Genomic DNA, 17,984 nt, shown 5'->3' with positions numbered 1-17,984 from the left:
GCGGCCGCGGCGACATCAAAAGGACTGGAGCATAAGCGCCTGAAACCCTCCGCCTCGCGTCGCCTTGACGCTTCGAGACATTACGATGCCAAGGCTATATAAAGCCCACTCTGGTGTCGCAGTCATTCAGTGGGGATAGTTTCGTTCAGCGCATGCTGCTGAGGTGTTTAGTGTTCCGTCTTTAGTGTCTAGTGGACTATTTGATATTACTATATTTTAATCGTTTACTTTAGTCTCTTAGTGTATTGTGAATTAAGTTTCCAATGGATAGATTTATTACCAAAAGGCGCGCTTGGAAGGTGATGATACTGCATGTCAACCTCCAACAATTATTGTGTCAATTGCTTCGTCGTTTTCAGGCGAGAACCATTCACAGCCGAAACCTGGACAATCCAGCAAGAGAAGCTTGTTTCAGAAATCTTGGTTGATAAAATATGGCTAAAATATGAAGCATCTACCGAAAAAGTTTTTTGCAAAACCTGCGAAGAGGCGGATGCTAAAAGTCTATTACAATTTTCTTCAAAAGAAGAAGATGCATTTACTTCTGTACGGTTTTCTAACTGGGAAAAGGCTTTGGAAAAATTCCGTCTTCATGAAAATACCTTTACACATAAGGAAGGTGTTCTGAAACTAAATTCTATCACTAACCGAAGAGTGGCCTCCCAATTGAATGAACAGTTGGATAGTGATATGAAGAAAGGCCGTTTAGTTCTTGAGACAATTTTTAGTACCGTTCAATTTCTATGCCGACAAGGACTAGCAATTAGAGGGCACGAGGATATAAACTAAAATGTTTTTCAATTGTTGGAACTCCGAACGAATGACATACCCGAGTTTAAAGATTGGTTAGGGCGTTCGGGGTATAAGTGGACGTCCCACGATATTCAAAACGAGATCATTGATCTACTAGGAAAGTCTGTGTTGAGAAAGGTATTGGCTTCAATCAAGAAGACTGAACATTTTTCTGTTATGGTTGACGAAACAAGTGAATCTTTGATTCAAGAACAAGTGTCATTTTGTATTCGCACTGTCGATGATTCCTTAATCATTAACGAAGACTTTATTGGCTTATACGAGACACCCTACACTGAATCACAAACTCTGTTTAGTATTTTAGAAGACGTTTTTGCTCGTCTTGATTTGTCAATGTATAACTTAAGAGGACAGTGCTATGATGGTGCCTCGAATATGAGAGGTAAGTTCAAAGGATATACAACCAAAAGCACGTTATGTGCACTGCACTGCCCACAGTTTAGATTTGGCGTTTGTAGACACTCTCCGCCATTTTACGTGTATGAGGGGTATTATGGCTATAGCCAAGGACTTAATAAACACCGTAAGGGAATCCAACAAAAGGATGGGACTTTTCAGAATCATACGCTGTGAGAGCGCCAACGACCAAGCTGGTCTACGACCCCTTTGCCCGACTCGATGGATTATGTGACTTCTAGTATCTTGAGAATGTTGAAAATCTTTGAAGAAGTTCTAGAGTTTTTTAAACATTTTCTGCAGAGGACAAAACAAATGTGCAGGCCACCTTGAGACAATGTTACAATTCAAGACTTACTTCTTTTTGCATCTTTATTGCCCTGTAAAGAACCCAGTAGAGGATGTCAATGAAAAATTCAATGCCCTCATCTAAGTGTTGCTGATCTGGAAAAATTGTATGAGGGCTTGATTTGTATATCAAATGGATGGCGTGATAGTTCTGAACACTTTTGGGAATTGTGTTTAAAAGAAAACACTTCGCAAGTTGATATTCCTTCGCTTCCTCGGAATCGAAGTATTCCACAGAAGCATGAAAACAACGAAGCCGGCTCACCGCACACTTTCAAAACCCTGAAGGAGTACTACAAAGCTATTTACATTGAAGTTGTGAAACGGTGCAATCTTGCATTACTGAGCGGTTTGCTTCGACTGGACTCACACATGTCACTGCAGTTGAGCAAGAGTGCTTGCTTTTAGTAAACAGTAATTTGGAAAAATCAACTGAGTTTTTCAAAAATGACCTATACATTGAGAGAATGCGCTTACGCTTGAATATGTTAGCCGATATCGCTAACAAAAAACAACTGGTCTTAAAAAACATGCGTGGTGTAAGAAAGCACATTACACAAGGGCCTGCAGTTGGAGAAACGTTATGTAAAGTACTGAAGTGCATTAAGCTTCAATCTGGACCAACAGTACCTTGATTAACTTGTGGATAGTATGCCACGACGAATACACGTATGCATCAATGCAATAGGACGTGCTACTGGGTATTAGAGATACCAGTGTGTACAGCAGTCTGGACGACCACCTCTGTAGGTCTCGCTGTATGGTGGTACAAATGCAATGTGTGGTTTTCATGAGCAATAAAAAGGGCGGAAATGATGTCTATTCCATTTTTCGCTTTGTGATAGATGGCGCTGTAATAGTCACAAACGTGTAAGTACGTGGTATCACGTAATATTCCGCCAGTGCTGACGGTATCTGCTTCGTGATACATTACCCGTGTTAAAATGGACCGTTTACCAATTGCGGAAGAGGTCGATATCGAGCTGATGTATGGCTATTGTGATCAAAATGCCCAACCGGGGTATTCTATGTATGTTGCTCGGTATCTTGGAAGACATCATCCAAGTGTCCGGACCGTTCCCCGGATAATTACGTAATTTAAAGAAACAGGAAGTGTTCAGCCACATGTGACACGTCAACCACGACCTGCAAAAAATGATGATGCCCAAGTAGGTGTTTTAGCTGATGTCGCGGCTAATCCGCACATCAGTAGCAGACAAATTGCGAGAGAATCGGGAATCTCAAAAACGTCGGTGTTGAGAATGCTACATCAACATCGACTGCACCCGTACCATATTTGTATGCACCAGGAATTGCATGGCGATGACTTTGAACGTCGTGTCCAGTTTTGCCACTAGGCACAAGAGAAATTACGGGACGATCACGGATTTTTTTGCACGCGTTCTATTTAGCGACGAAGCGTCACTTACCAAAAGCGGTAACGTAAGCCGGCATAATATGCACTATTGGGCAACGGAAAATCCACGATGACTGCGACAAGAGGAACATCAGCGACCTTGGCGGGTTAATGTATGGTGCGGCATTATGGGAGGAGGATAATTGGCCCCCATTTTATCGATGGCAATCTAAATGGTGCAATGTATGCTCATTTCCTACTTAATGTTTTACTGATGTTATCACAAGATGTTTCACTGCATGAAAGAATGGCGATGTGCTTCCAACATGATGGATTCCGTCACATAGCTCGCGTGCGGTTGAAGCGGTATTGAATAGGATATTTCATGACAGGTGGATTGGTCGTCGAAGCACCATACCTTGGCCCGCACGTTCAGCGGATCTGACGTCCCCGGATTTGTTTCTGTGGGGAAAGTTGAATGATATTTGCTATCGTGATCCACCGACAACGCCTGACAATATGCGTCAGCGCATTGTCAATGCATGTGCGAACATTACTGAAGGCGAACTACTCGCTGTTGAGAGGAATGTCGTTACACGTATTGCCAAATACATTGAGGTTGACGGACATCATTTTGAGCATTTATTGCATTAATGTGGTATTTACACGTAATCACGTTGTAACAGCATGCGTTCTCAGAAATTATAAGTTCACAAGGGTACATGTATCATATTGGATCAACCGAAATAAAATGTTCAAACGTACCTACGTTCTGTATTTTCATTTAAAAAACCTACCTGTTACCAACTGTTCGTCTAATATTGTGAGCCATATGTTTGTGACTATTACAACGCCATCTATCACAAAGCGAAAAAAGTGGTCCAACTAAAACATTCATATTTCTTTACGTACTACACGAATATGTAATAAAAAATGGGGGTTCCTATTTAAAAAAAACGCAGTTGATATCGGTTTGACCTGTGGCAGCGCCATGTAGCGGGCCAACCATAGCGTAATCTGGTTTCCCACTTCAAGCAAGACAAGTTTCGTTCTTTGTAGTTTTTACGTTTGATGCTTATTTCGTGAGATATTTGGCCCGGTTACGATCAATGGACCACAGCTTTCACATTTTGAAACCTGGACAGTCGATAACAACTAATACATCGACGGTAAAAAAATCGCAACAGCAAAGAGGAGTTGTGCGACATAAACGAAGATTAGTAGGTGTGTTTCTACGTCTGAAACATGATGTATATTCAACATTTCGCAACAGTTGCGTAAGAGCGGCGCTAGTAGCGCCACGATGAGGATGCGAATCAGGTTTGCTTTAAATACACGATGTAACCTTTGACTCTGGACTTGGTGACTTAATGTTAGTCAAGGATGCCTTTCAGACGACAAAGGCGCCATTAAAGATGCCATTATCAACGCCTTACTTAGTTTGAACGACGTCGTCTAATAGAACTAGAAGAAGCTGAATCTTCCTTCTGCGATGTTGCAGAAAGATTTGGCAGGGTGTAGCCACTGTACATGATTGCTGGCAGCGGCGGTCACAAGAAAGCACGGTCGCTAGAAGACCAGGCTCCGGACGGCCATAAGATGAACGGGTTCTGAAGGGCCACGTGGCACCACAGAGGGGGGAAGAGCATCGTGTTCAGCGCATGGCTAAGGAGAATCGTACTACACTGCAGCAGCAATCTGAGCAGCTGACACCACAGTGACACAGCGAAGTCTTACAAATCGGCTAATTCAAGGGCAGTTTCGAGCCAGACGCCCTGCAGCTTGCGTTCCACTGATCTCAGAACACCGCCATTTGCGACTTCGGCGGCGTGAAGTGAGAGCTCATTGGACGGCGGGTTGGCGGTCGGTTGTGTTTTTGCCTGGAGGAAATTAGTTCTGCCTCGGTGCCAATGACAGCCGTGAGTTGATTTGGAGAGCAGTTGAGGGCCTGCAACCAATCTGTCTGCGTGGTAAACACACTGGTCCTGCACCTGGAGTTATGGCCAGGGATGCGATTTCGTATGGGAGCAGGATGACTCTGTGAATTCTCCACGCACCCTGGCTGCAAAATTGTACGTCAGACTGGTGATTTGACCTGTTGTGCTGCCATTCATCAACATCATTGCGGGTGATGTTTTCCAACAGGATAATGCTAGCCCACATACTGCTCCTTTTGTAATCCAACATGCCCTACAGAGTGTCGACATGTTGCCTCAGACTGCTAGATGAGCAGATCTGACCCCTATCGAGCACATATAAGGCGTAATCTAAAACCTCTAGCATCATCCACAAATAAAATTAACCGAACTTGTGTTGAAAGACCAAGTGAAAAGGCATGGAACTCTGTCCTACATAGTGACATCCAACACGTGTATAACACAATGCATGCACATCTGCATACTTACACTCAACATTATACCGGTTATTAATATCCCAGCATTTCACATTTGCAATGGCTTATCTCAAGCTTACATTAACTTGTGATCATGCAATGTTAATTGCTTAAATATGTTACCTAAACAATGTATTCCTAAAATTTAATTTCTCTACATCAATTACATTAGTTATTTTTGTGGTGTGGCGATTTTTTCAGTCAGTGTAGATATGTGAGAAAGGTCAGTTCACATATGCTCCTTCATAAAGGAAACACAAGAGTGAAATATCCACTTCGCTATCTGTTACAGGCTCCGATCAATGTCTTTCTGTTCATCGCAGACTACCCATTGTCTTGGACCGGGTTTTAGGTAGATATCGACTCCTAAGTTTAAATAAAACGTGTACCATCTTTCATTAAATAAAGGCATACAACTTTCAGGAAAGTCTTCTGCAGACATTAAATTACTGTAGTAGTTAGGTGGAAAAAGGGATTGCCATCAATACAAAATCATATTTAACGACTCCCCTTTTAATTAACTGAAAATTCAATGATTTTATTTGCTTATATTGTAACACAGTGGTGTGTGATCTAACAGTGAGATGAAAACTTGAGACATTAAGAAAGAGCATTTCCCCATATGCTCCATTATTGCAGTGTTACATTCGGGCTCTTCGTTATGGTTGCAATATGGAAAACACTGATTGCGTTGTTATCTGTTTTGAACCAACAGGTTCATCATTAGATGGCTGATCAGCTGTTCTCTACTCTATTGGCACACTTCCCGTCATTCTTTTACTTCACCTAGTTGGTGTTTTCTGCTTATTTATTTCCTAAACGATTTTGCGGAGAGCTGTCTAGTTGCTTATAATACTGAATCGGTCCATTTAACTTTCAGCAGCATTCTGCATCATCGCGTTCTCTTCTTTTACGGTTTTCTCCACAATCTGTGATTCACTCTCACACAATGCTGTACTCCAGAGGTTCATTCTCAGAAATTTCCTTCTCAAATAGAGCCCGGTTTGGTACTAGCCTTCTTTTGTTGATGAATGCTGCATTTTCCTGTGTTGATCTACTTCTTACATCATTCTTGATTTGCATGGTATGCACTATTTTGCTTCCAAGGGAGCTGAACTGCTTCATTTGGAACTGTAGCATAGCAACTGTATTCGGTCAAAAAGTACATCGGAGTGGAAGTGAGTTGCAGCAGAGCCAACCGCAGGCAGGCAAGAGCATTATGCATTGCCAAGCAAAACATGGGTGACAGGCGTTGCAAAGCAGACCCAGCTGGGTGTGGTAGAGCAACAGCCGACGATGCAATACGCTAGTGAAAGGAGGGAAGCCTTTCCTCACTTGCCTTTATAGTGCGTGCCTTAATTCTCAAACGAACATAGTCTGGAGTGTATAAGTACTCAGCCTATTACGTACTAAAATATTCTCATTTCAGTATTACAGCCTACAGCTCGACCCAGCGACACCCAGAGCGACATACTGGAATGCAGTAAGGGGTTCGCTGTTTTACCAAGTACAGGGCAGCCTGCCCTGAGGCATGAAAGCAGCCGCCGCCAGAGCAGAGAGCCTCCCGCTCGCTGGAGGGAGTTCATGTCCCGCCCCCTCCCCCCATTGAACTGTCAGCTGTGCTGTAGCACTGTCACCATGATCACATCTGGAGATGTAGCTGGTAGCAGCTTCGAGTGATGCCACACTTGGCCCTTCTCTTTGCACTGTCAGCAATGCCGAACATCTATTGTTTCGCGTGAGAGGCAACTAGAAGCCTCCATCTAGCTGTTCCTGATGTACTACAGTCGAGGACCGGAATAAAGAAGTCAATTAAACAAATCAACCGTCGTCCTCGAGTCTCATTTCACTCTCCATGGATCACCTAACAGTATACTGGCAAGCTTGTAAGTTCTGTTTTTATTTTTTATTTTTTCTGCAAACCTCATTTCTGTTGCTCCACAGTACTTCAGTATTCTTTGGTTTATTTCAAATCCATATTCTCTGTTCGGCAAATTTTTTATTCCCTTTAACATGTCATGTAATTGTTCCCTACTTTCACAGAGTACAGCAACATCAATGATAACCTTTCAAACTGAATTTTAATTCTATATCTGAAACATTTTTTATTCCTTCACTGCTTCTTTGATGTACAGGTCTATAGTTTCAGCTGTAGAGGAGAAAGAGTGCATCCCGTTTTAATCACACTGTGAGTGACAAAGTAACTGAAAATGTATCCTTGGAGCTATTAAAACAGTAGTAACAACCCGTAGATGGTGTTGTGCAGTGTAGTATCGTATTATGTTACATGGTATCTGTAATCCAGTCTTTTCCCTGCGTTTAAATTGGAACACAGAAATGACTCAGATACCTGACTGTCAGCGGTGCAGACAGCTCCTTTTGTTTGTTTATCAGTCACCAAAATAAGGTTTTGGAAAGAGAATAATCCTATTTGAGACTGATGGTGCCAAGGACTCCTTCTCTTCACAACTGACGTCCATAGGGGCAATGAACTTGTGCATGTACCATGACACCAAGTGCATTGAGAAACAAAAGACTCATTCATTCATACATTGCGTTCTGTAAATGCCAGAAGAGCCTTCAGGGATATGGAACAAGTCAAATTATACATTGACATGTAGAAGCAGCCACCACAGGATACTTCTGTTGAGTACACTATCTGATCAAAGGCATCTGGACATTTGTTAGCGCTCATTAATATGTGGTGTGCCCACCCTCCGCCTTTACGACGGCTTGAACTCTGCTGGGGACGCCTCTACTGATATGTCTAAAAGTCTGTAGAGGAGTCTTCCTCAAGAGACGAAACCAGAGAAGGTACTGCTGTTGGACGCGAAGTCAGCGTTCTAACTCATCCTAAGGTATTCCACTGGCTTCAGATTAGGACTCTGGACAGGTAAGACCTTTCCAGGAATATTGTTTTCCACACATTATTGTCTCACAGACGCTGCTTTATGACAGGGTGCATTATCACGTAGACACAAAGAAACATCTCTGAACTGTTACCCTATTGTTCGCGGTTAACAATGCTGTAAATGTCTTTGCATCCTTGCACATTTAGCGTTTTCTTAAGTGCAATATGCAACCTATACCACAACCACGAAAAACACCCTATACAGTATCATTGAATCCTCAAATCATAATTGTTGGCACAAGAACAGACGGCGAGTAATGTTCCTCAGGCATTCGCCAAACCCAAACCCTTTCACCAGACTGCCACAGGGTACAGCGCGATTGATCACTCCAGATTACTCATTTACAGTCATCTACAGTTTAGTGGCGTCGCTCTTAACACTACCTCCAGCGTCGCTTAACACTGACTGCAGAAATCTGTGGCTTATGAGGAGCTCCTCGCCCATTGTTCCATGTTGTTTGTAACTCCCTACGCACAACCACTGTTCTAGCTAGACTACTGCTAGCACTTTGGAACTCACGAATGATTCCTTCCGACTATTTCAGGCGATTTTATTAAACTATTCAAACTTCTCCCTGCAATGTTCGATGGTCCTTGTCCGTCAGTACATAAGGTCCGCTTAACCTTGGTTTAGCTGTGGTCGTTCTTTCATGTTTCGACTTCAGTGTCACACCACCAACAGTCGCATTGGGCAGCTTTATAAGGTTTAAAATGTCCCTGATGAGTTTGTTACTCAGGTGATATCCAACGACCAGTCAACGTTCGAAGTCACTGATCTGTTCCTATCTGCTTCTCTAATGACAACACAAAGTTCCTCGCCTCGTTTTATACTGGTGAGTGCTCCTCTCGTAGCATCTAGTGGTTAGTTCCGCATTCCATAGGGGTGCCCGGATACTTTTGATCAGATAGTGTGTACTGGTAATAAAGACCCTACTGTGGTGGATACATCAGAAGGCAGGCACCTCAGAGCGGAATAGTTTGTTACCTGCTGAAAGTTACTGGGAGAGGCTCCCGTACCTGTGAGTAGCGCGTTCTCCCTGGAGTCAGCGTCCTCGCCGCTGGGCTGGGAGATGCCCCAGGCCGTGCTGGGCAGCGCCGACAGCTCCTCCACCGAACGCAGCCGCAGCATCTCCATACGTGACTCGCGCTCCCAGTACCTGCCGGACGAAACATTGTACCACTGTCCTGAAACCGGTTTTAACAGGCACGAATTACTTACACGTGCATGCCACTACCATCATTCACGTAAGCCTAAGTACAAACACCCTTCTTGAATTCTGTAACGCCAACTTACGTGTAAGCTACGAAAGTTAAAGGGAGTTTCACTTTTTTGCGCGAAGTCACTTCTCCCATCATCGCCTACAACCTAGGTGTACCTGCTCTCATTCTGATCTCGTTTGTTCGACAGAACAGATCTTGAATGGTTTCTTTTGTGAATAGTTAGTGCCATGGCAAAATAGTGGACTTAGTTTTCAACCATGTAAATAAATAATTTATGAAGTGGCAAAATGATCTCGAACAGTGAAAATGGAATCTCACTCCACAATAATAATGTAATACAGCATCGTTTAAGGTCATGAAATGGAAACGAAAATTATTGTAAAAGGGAGAGTGGCCTACCTGAGGTTCATATTACTGCAGAATAGTCGACAGTATAAAGTTACTATTTATTTCAGTATAATAATTTTATGCTTTGGTCATCGGCTGTATAATCCCTCTTTCACTTGAAATAAAAGATGAAACAGGAAGTGGAGTTATCTTAACGACGTTCGCCAGGAAACAAATCGGTGTAGTGAGTGGTTGCTGATTCGCTGCTTGTGAATTGGAATGTCAGTGCCTGTATGACCTTTCTAATGTTATCATTCCTTGTAAGAAATCTGAATTCGTACAATAAATTTAGAATACGTGGAGGGTGTATTAATGACCATGCGATATGCATTTAAGGCTGTTGTAATGGTGGCCCGTAAATGGAATCACCGTATTATGACCGTCCAGTTTAAATAGCCGCTGACCGTCAAAACAGGTGAAAAATATTTAAAAATCAATGTCAGGACAAGGAAAAAATATTGTCTCTCTCAAGATTTTATTATTAGTCTAGCAAATACGAGACTATAATGTCATCATCTTATACTGAGATTTGTGACAGGAGGCGCGGAAAGACGAGCGATACAGGAAGCTGAACCTGATCCCTCAGTTAACTGTTTTCAAACAAAATCCAAACGATTAACCAGAGTTTATATACGTTACAAGTGTTTATAATATTACCAATGCGTTTATATGGATCCAATATGTTGTTGTTGTAGTCTTCAGTCCTGAGACTGGTTTGATGCAGCTCTCCATGCTACTCTATCTTGCGCAAGCTTCTTCATCTCCCAGTATCTACTGCAACCTACATCCTTCTGAATCTGCTTAGTGTATTCATCTCTTGGCCTCCCTCTACGATTTTTACCCTCCACGCTGCCCTCCAATGCTAAATTTGTGATCCCTCGATGCCTCAAAACATGTCCTACCAACCGATCCCTTCTCTAGTCAAGTTGTGCCACAAACTTCTCTTCTCCCCAATCCTATTCAATACCTCCTCATTAGTTACGTGATCTACCCATCTAATCTTCAGCATTCTTCTGTAGCACCAAATTTCGAAAGCTTCTATTCTCTTCTTGTCCAAACTAGTTATCGTCCATGTTTCACTTCCATACATGGCTACACTCCATACAAATACTTTCAGAAACGACTTCCTGACACTTAAATCTATACTCGATGTTAACAAATTTCTCTTCTTGAGAAACGCTTTCCTTGCCATTGCCAGTCTACATTTTATATCCTCTCTACTTCGACCATCATCGGTTATTTTACTCCCTAAATAGCAAAACTCCTTTACTACTTTAAGTGTCTCATTTCCTAATGTAATTCCCTCAGCATCACCCGACTTAATTTGACTACATTCAATTATCCTCGTTTTGCTTTTGTTGATGTTCATCTTATATCCTCCTTTCAAGACACTGTCCATTCCGTTCAACTGCTCTTCCAAGTCCTTTGCTGTCTCTGACAGAATTACAATGTCATCGGCGAACCTCAAAGTTTTTACTTCTTCTCCATGAATTTTAATACCTACTCCGAATTTTTCTTTTGTTTCCTTTACTGCTTGCTCAATATACAGATTGAATAACAACGCGGGAAAGGCTACAACCCTGTCTCACTCCTTTCCCAACCACTGCTTCCCTTTCATGCCCCTCGACTCTTATAACTGCCATCTGGTTCCTGTACAAATTGTAAATAGCCTTTCGCTCCCTGTATTTTACCCCTGCCACCTTCAGAATTTGAAAGAGAGTATTCCAGTTAACATTGTCAAAAGCTTTCTCTAAGTCTACAAATGCTAGAAACGTAGGTTTGCCTTTTCTTAATCTTTCTTCTAAGATAAGTCGTAAGGTCAGTATTGCCTCACGTGTTCCAAGATTTCTACGGAATCCAAACTGATCTTCCCCGAGGTCGGCTTCTACCAGTTTTTCCATTCGTCTGTAAAGAATTCGCGTTAATATTTTGCAGCTGTGACTTATTAAACTGATAGTTCGGTAATTTTCACATTTGTCAACACCTGCTTTGTTTGGGATTGGAGGATCCAATATACGTACATATATTGTTCGACTGTAAGAGTAAATATTACGGTAAAGTAGAAATACAAAATTTATTTTCACATTTACAGATTTAATGCTACTTTTGACAGTAATTAAAATCCTACGTAAATACAATTGTGTTTGTATTAGTGCAGTTACTAATTATTCACTGTTTTGCACAGTACTACAGGGTTTTGTTATATACTGACGAGAAAAAGAAACTCACCTGTCTAATATCGTTAGGACCCCCGCGAGCACGCAGAGGTGGCGCAACACGATGTGGCATGGATTTGACTAATCTTTGAAGTAGTGCTGGAGGGAACTGACACGATGACTCCTGCAGAGCTGTCCATAAATCCGTAAGAGTACAAGGGGGTGGAGATCTCTTCTGAAGAGCACGTTGCAAGGCATCGCAGATATGCTTAATAATTTTCATGTCTGCGGAGTTTGGTGGCCAGCGGAATGGTTTAAACTCAGAAGAGCGTTCCTGGAGCCACTTTGAAGCAATTCTGGACGTGTGGCTGTAATTTCTCAAGTCCGTCGGAATGCACAATGGACATGAATGGATACAGGTGATCAGACAATATGCTTACGTACGTGCCACCTCTCATAGTCGTATCTAGATGTATCAGGGGCCCCATATCACTCCAGCTGCACACGCCACTACCGTTACTGATCCTCCATCTGCTTGAACAGACCCCTGCTGACATGCAGAGTCCATGGATTCATGAGTTTGTCTCCATACCAGTACGCGTCCATTCGCTCGATACAAATTGAAACGAGACTCGTCCGACCAGGCAACATGTTTCCAGTCGTTAACAGTTCAATGTCGGTGTTGACGGGCCCAGGCGAGGCGTAAAGCTTTGCGTCGTCCAGTCACCAAGGGTGCACGAGTAGGCCTCCGGCTCTGAAAGCCCATATCGATGATATTTCGTTGAATGGTTCGCACCCAACACTTGTTGATGCCCCAGCATTCAAATCTGCAGCAATATGCGAAAGGGTTGCACTTCTGTCACGTTGAACGATTCTCTTCAGTCGTAGTTGGTCCCGTTCTTGCAGGATCTTTTTCCGGCCGCAGAGATGTCAGAGATTTGATATTTTACCAGATTCCAGATATTCAGGCTACAGTCGTGAAATTGTCGCACGAGAAAATCCTCACTTCATCGCTACTTCGGAGATGCTGTGTCCCATCGCTCGTGCGCCGTCTATAACATCACGTTCAAACTCACTTAAATATTGATAACATGCCATTGTAGCAGCAGTAACCGACCTAACAACTGCGCCAGGCACTGGTTGTCTTGCCGAGCACATCGCCGTATTCTGCCTGTTTACCTGTCTGTGTATTTGAATATGAGGCCTATACCAGTTTCTTCGGCTATTCAGTTTAAAATTAAATACTGGACTAGTAAAGTAAATGTTATATTTGCTGTATCTGTTGTGACCTATCAGAATATTGACTAACTCCAAGAGCAAAAACAAGTCAGACATGTTGAGTAAAAAACTCTGCTTTCCGATGCACCAGCAGTATATTGTAGGTAGGATCCAGTACTTCACATAATTTTCTTTCTCAATACTCTCTCGGAATCTAGGTGAGACGGCTTTACATTAATGAAAGTAGCAATTGTTCTCACATTTGAATCCGATTGTTCTGACAAGAGTAAATGATCGCAACTGAGGATGAGACAGAAACGTGAATCATGCTGCCCTGTTCTCTTTTGTGGAGTGGGTCACATCGCATATTGTATCACATATCGTGTCAACCCAGTGGGAACATGAGTATCACACCTTTATTGTAACTTGTCGTATGACATATCGTATCACTTCATGCTCTCTCTCTCTCTCTCTTAGTATCTTTCTTACAACCATTGTTCTAACATGGCTGCGAGTGGTACAACATTTCTTCTAGACATATAGGACTGTCCACGTTGATAGATCAGTTAATTGGGCAGCTTCACTCATGGTGTGTGCATGGAGACGTCCAAGCACGATAGCTCATTTTAACATTCTGAAGCGTGTGCCATGTCGACCTATCTTACTGCGCTCATTCTGTACAACCGCCCCCCCCCCCCCCCCCAACCCACACAGACACACTCACCACTCCACTGCATTGACTTATCGCCTGTTAGCAGTTCTAAACAATGTACAGCGCTCCAAAGGTATGAGTGTGCTCTTGTAAGTGGGAGACTAACATTCTGTCTGGTGAGCATATTTTGAATGTTGAAGAATGCGGAGGGACCACAACATTTCCACAGGTTATCATATTCACAATACAATTGGATAACAAACTGAAGTAAAAACATGTAATCCTTTCATAATGGAAATAGCGTCACCTGTTGACAGTAGCTAATTTTTGTCACAAAACAAACGTAATGTATGTGTTAGTAACTTTAGCATAGAGAAACAGTGCAAAGAAACACTGCGGAGCAGATGTTGTGAAACTTTTCAGATAAAAAAGAGCTCCGTGCATGTTTTGAAAAGTTTGTCGTGAATAATATAGTCGCTGGCCAGTTTACATTTGGCGGGTTTTAATTCGTAAGTTCGTGCATACGAAATATAGATAACATATGGAAATCGCTTTTAACAGTAGAAGGAGTGCGATACCTCGTCCTATCCTCCAGAAAATGCTTCAGCTATATTGGAGATTGTCCGCGACGAGGTACGCCCACCCGCCAGCGCCACGCTATTGCCGCCTGCTTTGGCGTGATATGCGGAGTGCGGAGCTGCCCCGTATTTCTCTTTTCCGTACGCTGCCGATACGAGCCGAGGCAGGAAATGAAAAACTTACTGAAATGAAAAGATACCGGGAGTCCAGCTGGTGATGCTGATTGGATCTTTCTCCATCTATGTTCCCTGATTTTAAGAAGCTTTGTGACAGGCGTAAAAGAGAAGTGAAAACAAAATTCATGTTACTTCTGAGCGAGCAGCTGGACGAAGCCAAGGATGACACATCGGAATGTTCCTTATCATGGGCTTCTTCCATTTCTTCGAAATATAGTCTACTCCTTCACAGAATTCACCACCCGCTGCTTTGCCACTGATGGTAACTGATCACACTTAAAATCCAAGAACGTTTCTTCTGAATACTCCACAAACTGAATCACATACTACTCCGTAGACCCTAACAGTTGTAGCAATGCTGTCCTAACTTCATCAGTCTGCAACAAATATTTGTGTATCTACCACACGGAACGAGCGTTGTGTCTTGCTTTGACCGTGTAGCTGATAGTAGTTGCTCGAAAAAGTGGAAACTACCTGGCTTCATTCAGTGAAATTCATGGAATTTGTGTTCGTGTTGGGAGAGATCATCACAAACCACGGCTGAAAAATGTTTGATATCTAAAGCATCGTATGTGTGCACCAAGTACTGTCGGTTCTTTTTCATTTTCTTTAATTTTAAATAATAATAAGACACATGAACGTCCCCCAGAAGAGCTAATGATCGCGACTGAGAATGAGACAGGAAAGTGAATCATGCTGCCTTGTTCTCTTTTGTGTGGTGAGTCACATCGCATATTGTATCACATATCGTGTCATCCCAGAGGGACGGGGGTGTCCGCAGCTCGTAGTCTCGCGGTCGCGTTCTCGCTTCCCGAGCACGGGGTCCTGGGTTCGATTCCCGGCGGGGCGAGGGGCTTTTACCTGCCTCGAGATGACTGGGTGTTTGTGTTGTCCTCATCATTTCATCATCATTCATGAAAGTGGCGAGACTGCGCTGAGCAAAGGTTGGGAATTTTCACGGGCGTTGATAACCGCGTAGTTGAGCGCCCCACAAACCAAACATCATCATCACATCCCAGTGGGAACACGAGTAACACATCGTCAAGAGTCGCGTCGCGCGACCTTCATTGCAATTTGTCGTATGACACATCGTATCACTTCAGTGTGAACCGGGTTTTAGGTCATCAGCAGCATCAGGGCTTAGGCCTACAGGCTTGTTTTAGAACCTTGCTAGCATCATATTTTAGATTTAGGCATGTGCTGCAAGCGATGCTGTCAGTTCTTCCTGTACGAGTAGATCATTACTGTATCAATAATGCTCTGAAGCATCAGCTCATTATCGCGTGTCCTCATTCATTTTGTGGTCAAATAGCGAACTTTCTCCAGCGTTTCAACATAAGAATCACACAGCCAACAGGTTACAAATAACTGTTTGGTACACTGACCTAGAATTCGACACCCCTAAGGATGTCTTCATCAGAATGAAATTTTAAGAAACCGTAAAGTTACACTGAGAGAAGGCGAGGGTCTAAGTCTAGAACAGAAATACTCAACGCGAAAATTAAAATTAAGCGCGTTCCAGCCTTTGGCACATATGCCTTCCTAAGAAAATCAGTCCTATGATGTTTCTAGGAAGGCATACGTGCCAAAGCTAGAACGTATTTAATTTTAATTTTTTGGCTTGAGCATTTCAGCTCTAGACTTAGTCCATTGTCTTGACGGTTGCTTAAAATTTCATTCTGATGAAGACAGGTTTCGAAACCAAACACTTAATTGCAACCGGTTGGCTGTGTGATTCCTATGTTGAAACTTACATACGGTTGCTTAGAAACAGCCATGTTTAAAATTGTGTCATTTCCACTAATCGTTACACTTTCCCCGAAGTGCACCTTTCACTCCCACGCAGCAAAAATTGTACTGCATTTACCTTACGTAACGTCCTACCTATGGTTCCTTAATTCACTCATTCATGCACATACCGTGATAAACAAATCGCAACGTGTACGGCAACCTTGATGGATGTGGAACGAGTTAATTGGTACAGAGTGTTAATGGTACAAGTGCAGGTATTTTTATTGGTGATTGAGTTAAGTGCAATGAACAACAGTACATCAGTATGTACTTCATTTGCAGAATAATAATCATAGCTATTACGGGTGCTATGTTTTTAGGTTGGTTAATGCCTCCAAGTACATGTCGAAAGAGCAAGCGTTAATGCATATTTTCCCCTGGGCACCAGGTCAGCTGCTGAAGTGTAGGTACGTGATGCAGAACTGTTAATCTACAGGGTGTTACAAAAAGGTACGGCCAAACTTTCAGGAAACATTCCTCACACACAAATAAAGAAAAGATGTAATGTGGACATGTGTCCGGAAACGCTTAATTTCCATGTTATAGCTCATTTTACTTTCATCAGTATGTATTGTACTTCCTCGATTCACCGCCAGTTGGCCCAATTGAAGGAAAGTAATGTTGACTTCGGTGCGTGTGTTGACATGCGACTCATTGCTCTACAGTACGAGCTAGCATCAAGCACATCAGTACGTAGCATCAACAGGTTACTGTTCATCACGAACATGGTTTTGCAGTCAGTGCAATGTTTACAAATGCGGAGTTGGCAGATGCCCATTTGATGTATGGATTAGCACGGGGCAATAGCCGTGGCGCGGTACGTTTGTATCGAGACAGATTTCCAGAACGAAGGTATCCCGACAGGAAGACGTTCGAAGCAATTGATCGGCGTCTTAGGGAGCACGGAACATTCCAGCCTATGAATCGCGACTGGGGAAGACCTAGAACGACGAGAACACCTGCAATGGACGAGGCAATTCTTCGTGCAGTTGACGATAACCCACATGTCAGCGTCAGAGAAGTTGCTGCTGTACAAGGTAACGTTGACCACATCGCTATATGGAGAGTGCTACGGGAGAACCAGTTGTTTCCGTACCATGTACAGCGTGTGCAGGCACTATCAGCAGCTGATCGACCTCCACGGCTACACTTCTGCGAATGGTTCATCCAACAATGTGTGAATCCTTATTTCAGTGCAAAGGATCTCTTTACGGATGACGCTTCATTCCAACGTGATCAAATTGTAAATTTTCACAGTCAACATGTGTGGGCTGACGAGAATCCGCACGCAATTGTGCAATCACGTCATCAACACAGATTTTCTGTGAACGTTTGGCCAGGTATTGCTGGAGATGTCTTGATTGGGCCCCATGTTCTTCCACCTACGCTCAATGGAGCACGTTATCATGATTTCATACGGGATACTCTACCTGTGCTGCTAGAACATGTGCCTTTACGACACAACATGTGGTTCATGCACGATGGAGCTCCTGCACATTTCAGTCGAAGTGTTCGTACGCTTCTTAACAACAGATTCGGTGACCGATGGGTTGGTAGAGGCGGACCAATTCCGTGGCCTCCATGCTC

General features: G+C 43.0%; 1 protein-coding gene across 1 annotated transcript in view; it reads right to left on the bottom strand.

Moving 5' to 3' along the window:
- Positions 1–17,984, bottom strand: part of LOC124795468 (5-formyltetrahydrofolate cyclo-ligase-like) — a 98,010-nt gene that overhangs the window by 11,341 nt on the left and 68,685 nt on the right. Inside the window, exon 4 of the mRNA XM_047259501.1 lies at positions 9,235–9,374. Within this exon, the coding sequence (XP_047115457.1) occupies positions 9,235–9,374 (140 nt within the window). The remainder of the gene's footprint in view (positions 1–9,234; positions 9,375–17,984) is intronic.

The sequence above is a fragment of the Schistocerca piceifrons genome, chromosome 4 (assembly GCF_021461385.2).
Source record: "Schistocerca piceifrons isolate TAMUIC-IGC-003096 chromosome 4, iqSchPice1.1, whole genome shotgun sequence".
NCBI classification, from domain to species: Eukaryota; Metazoa; Arthropoda; class Insecta; order Orthoptera; family Acrididae; genus Schistocerca; species Schistocerca piceifrons.
Note: the sequence above shows the minus strand (reverse complement) of the source record. Positions and strands in the feature narration are given on the sequence as shown.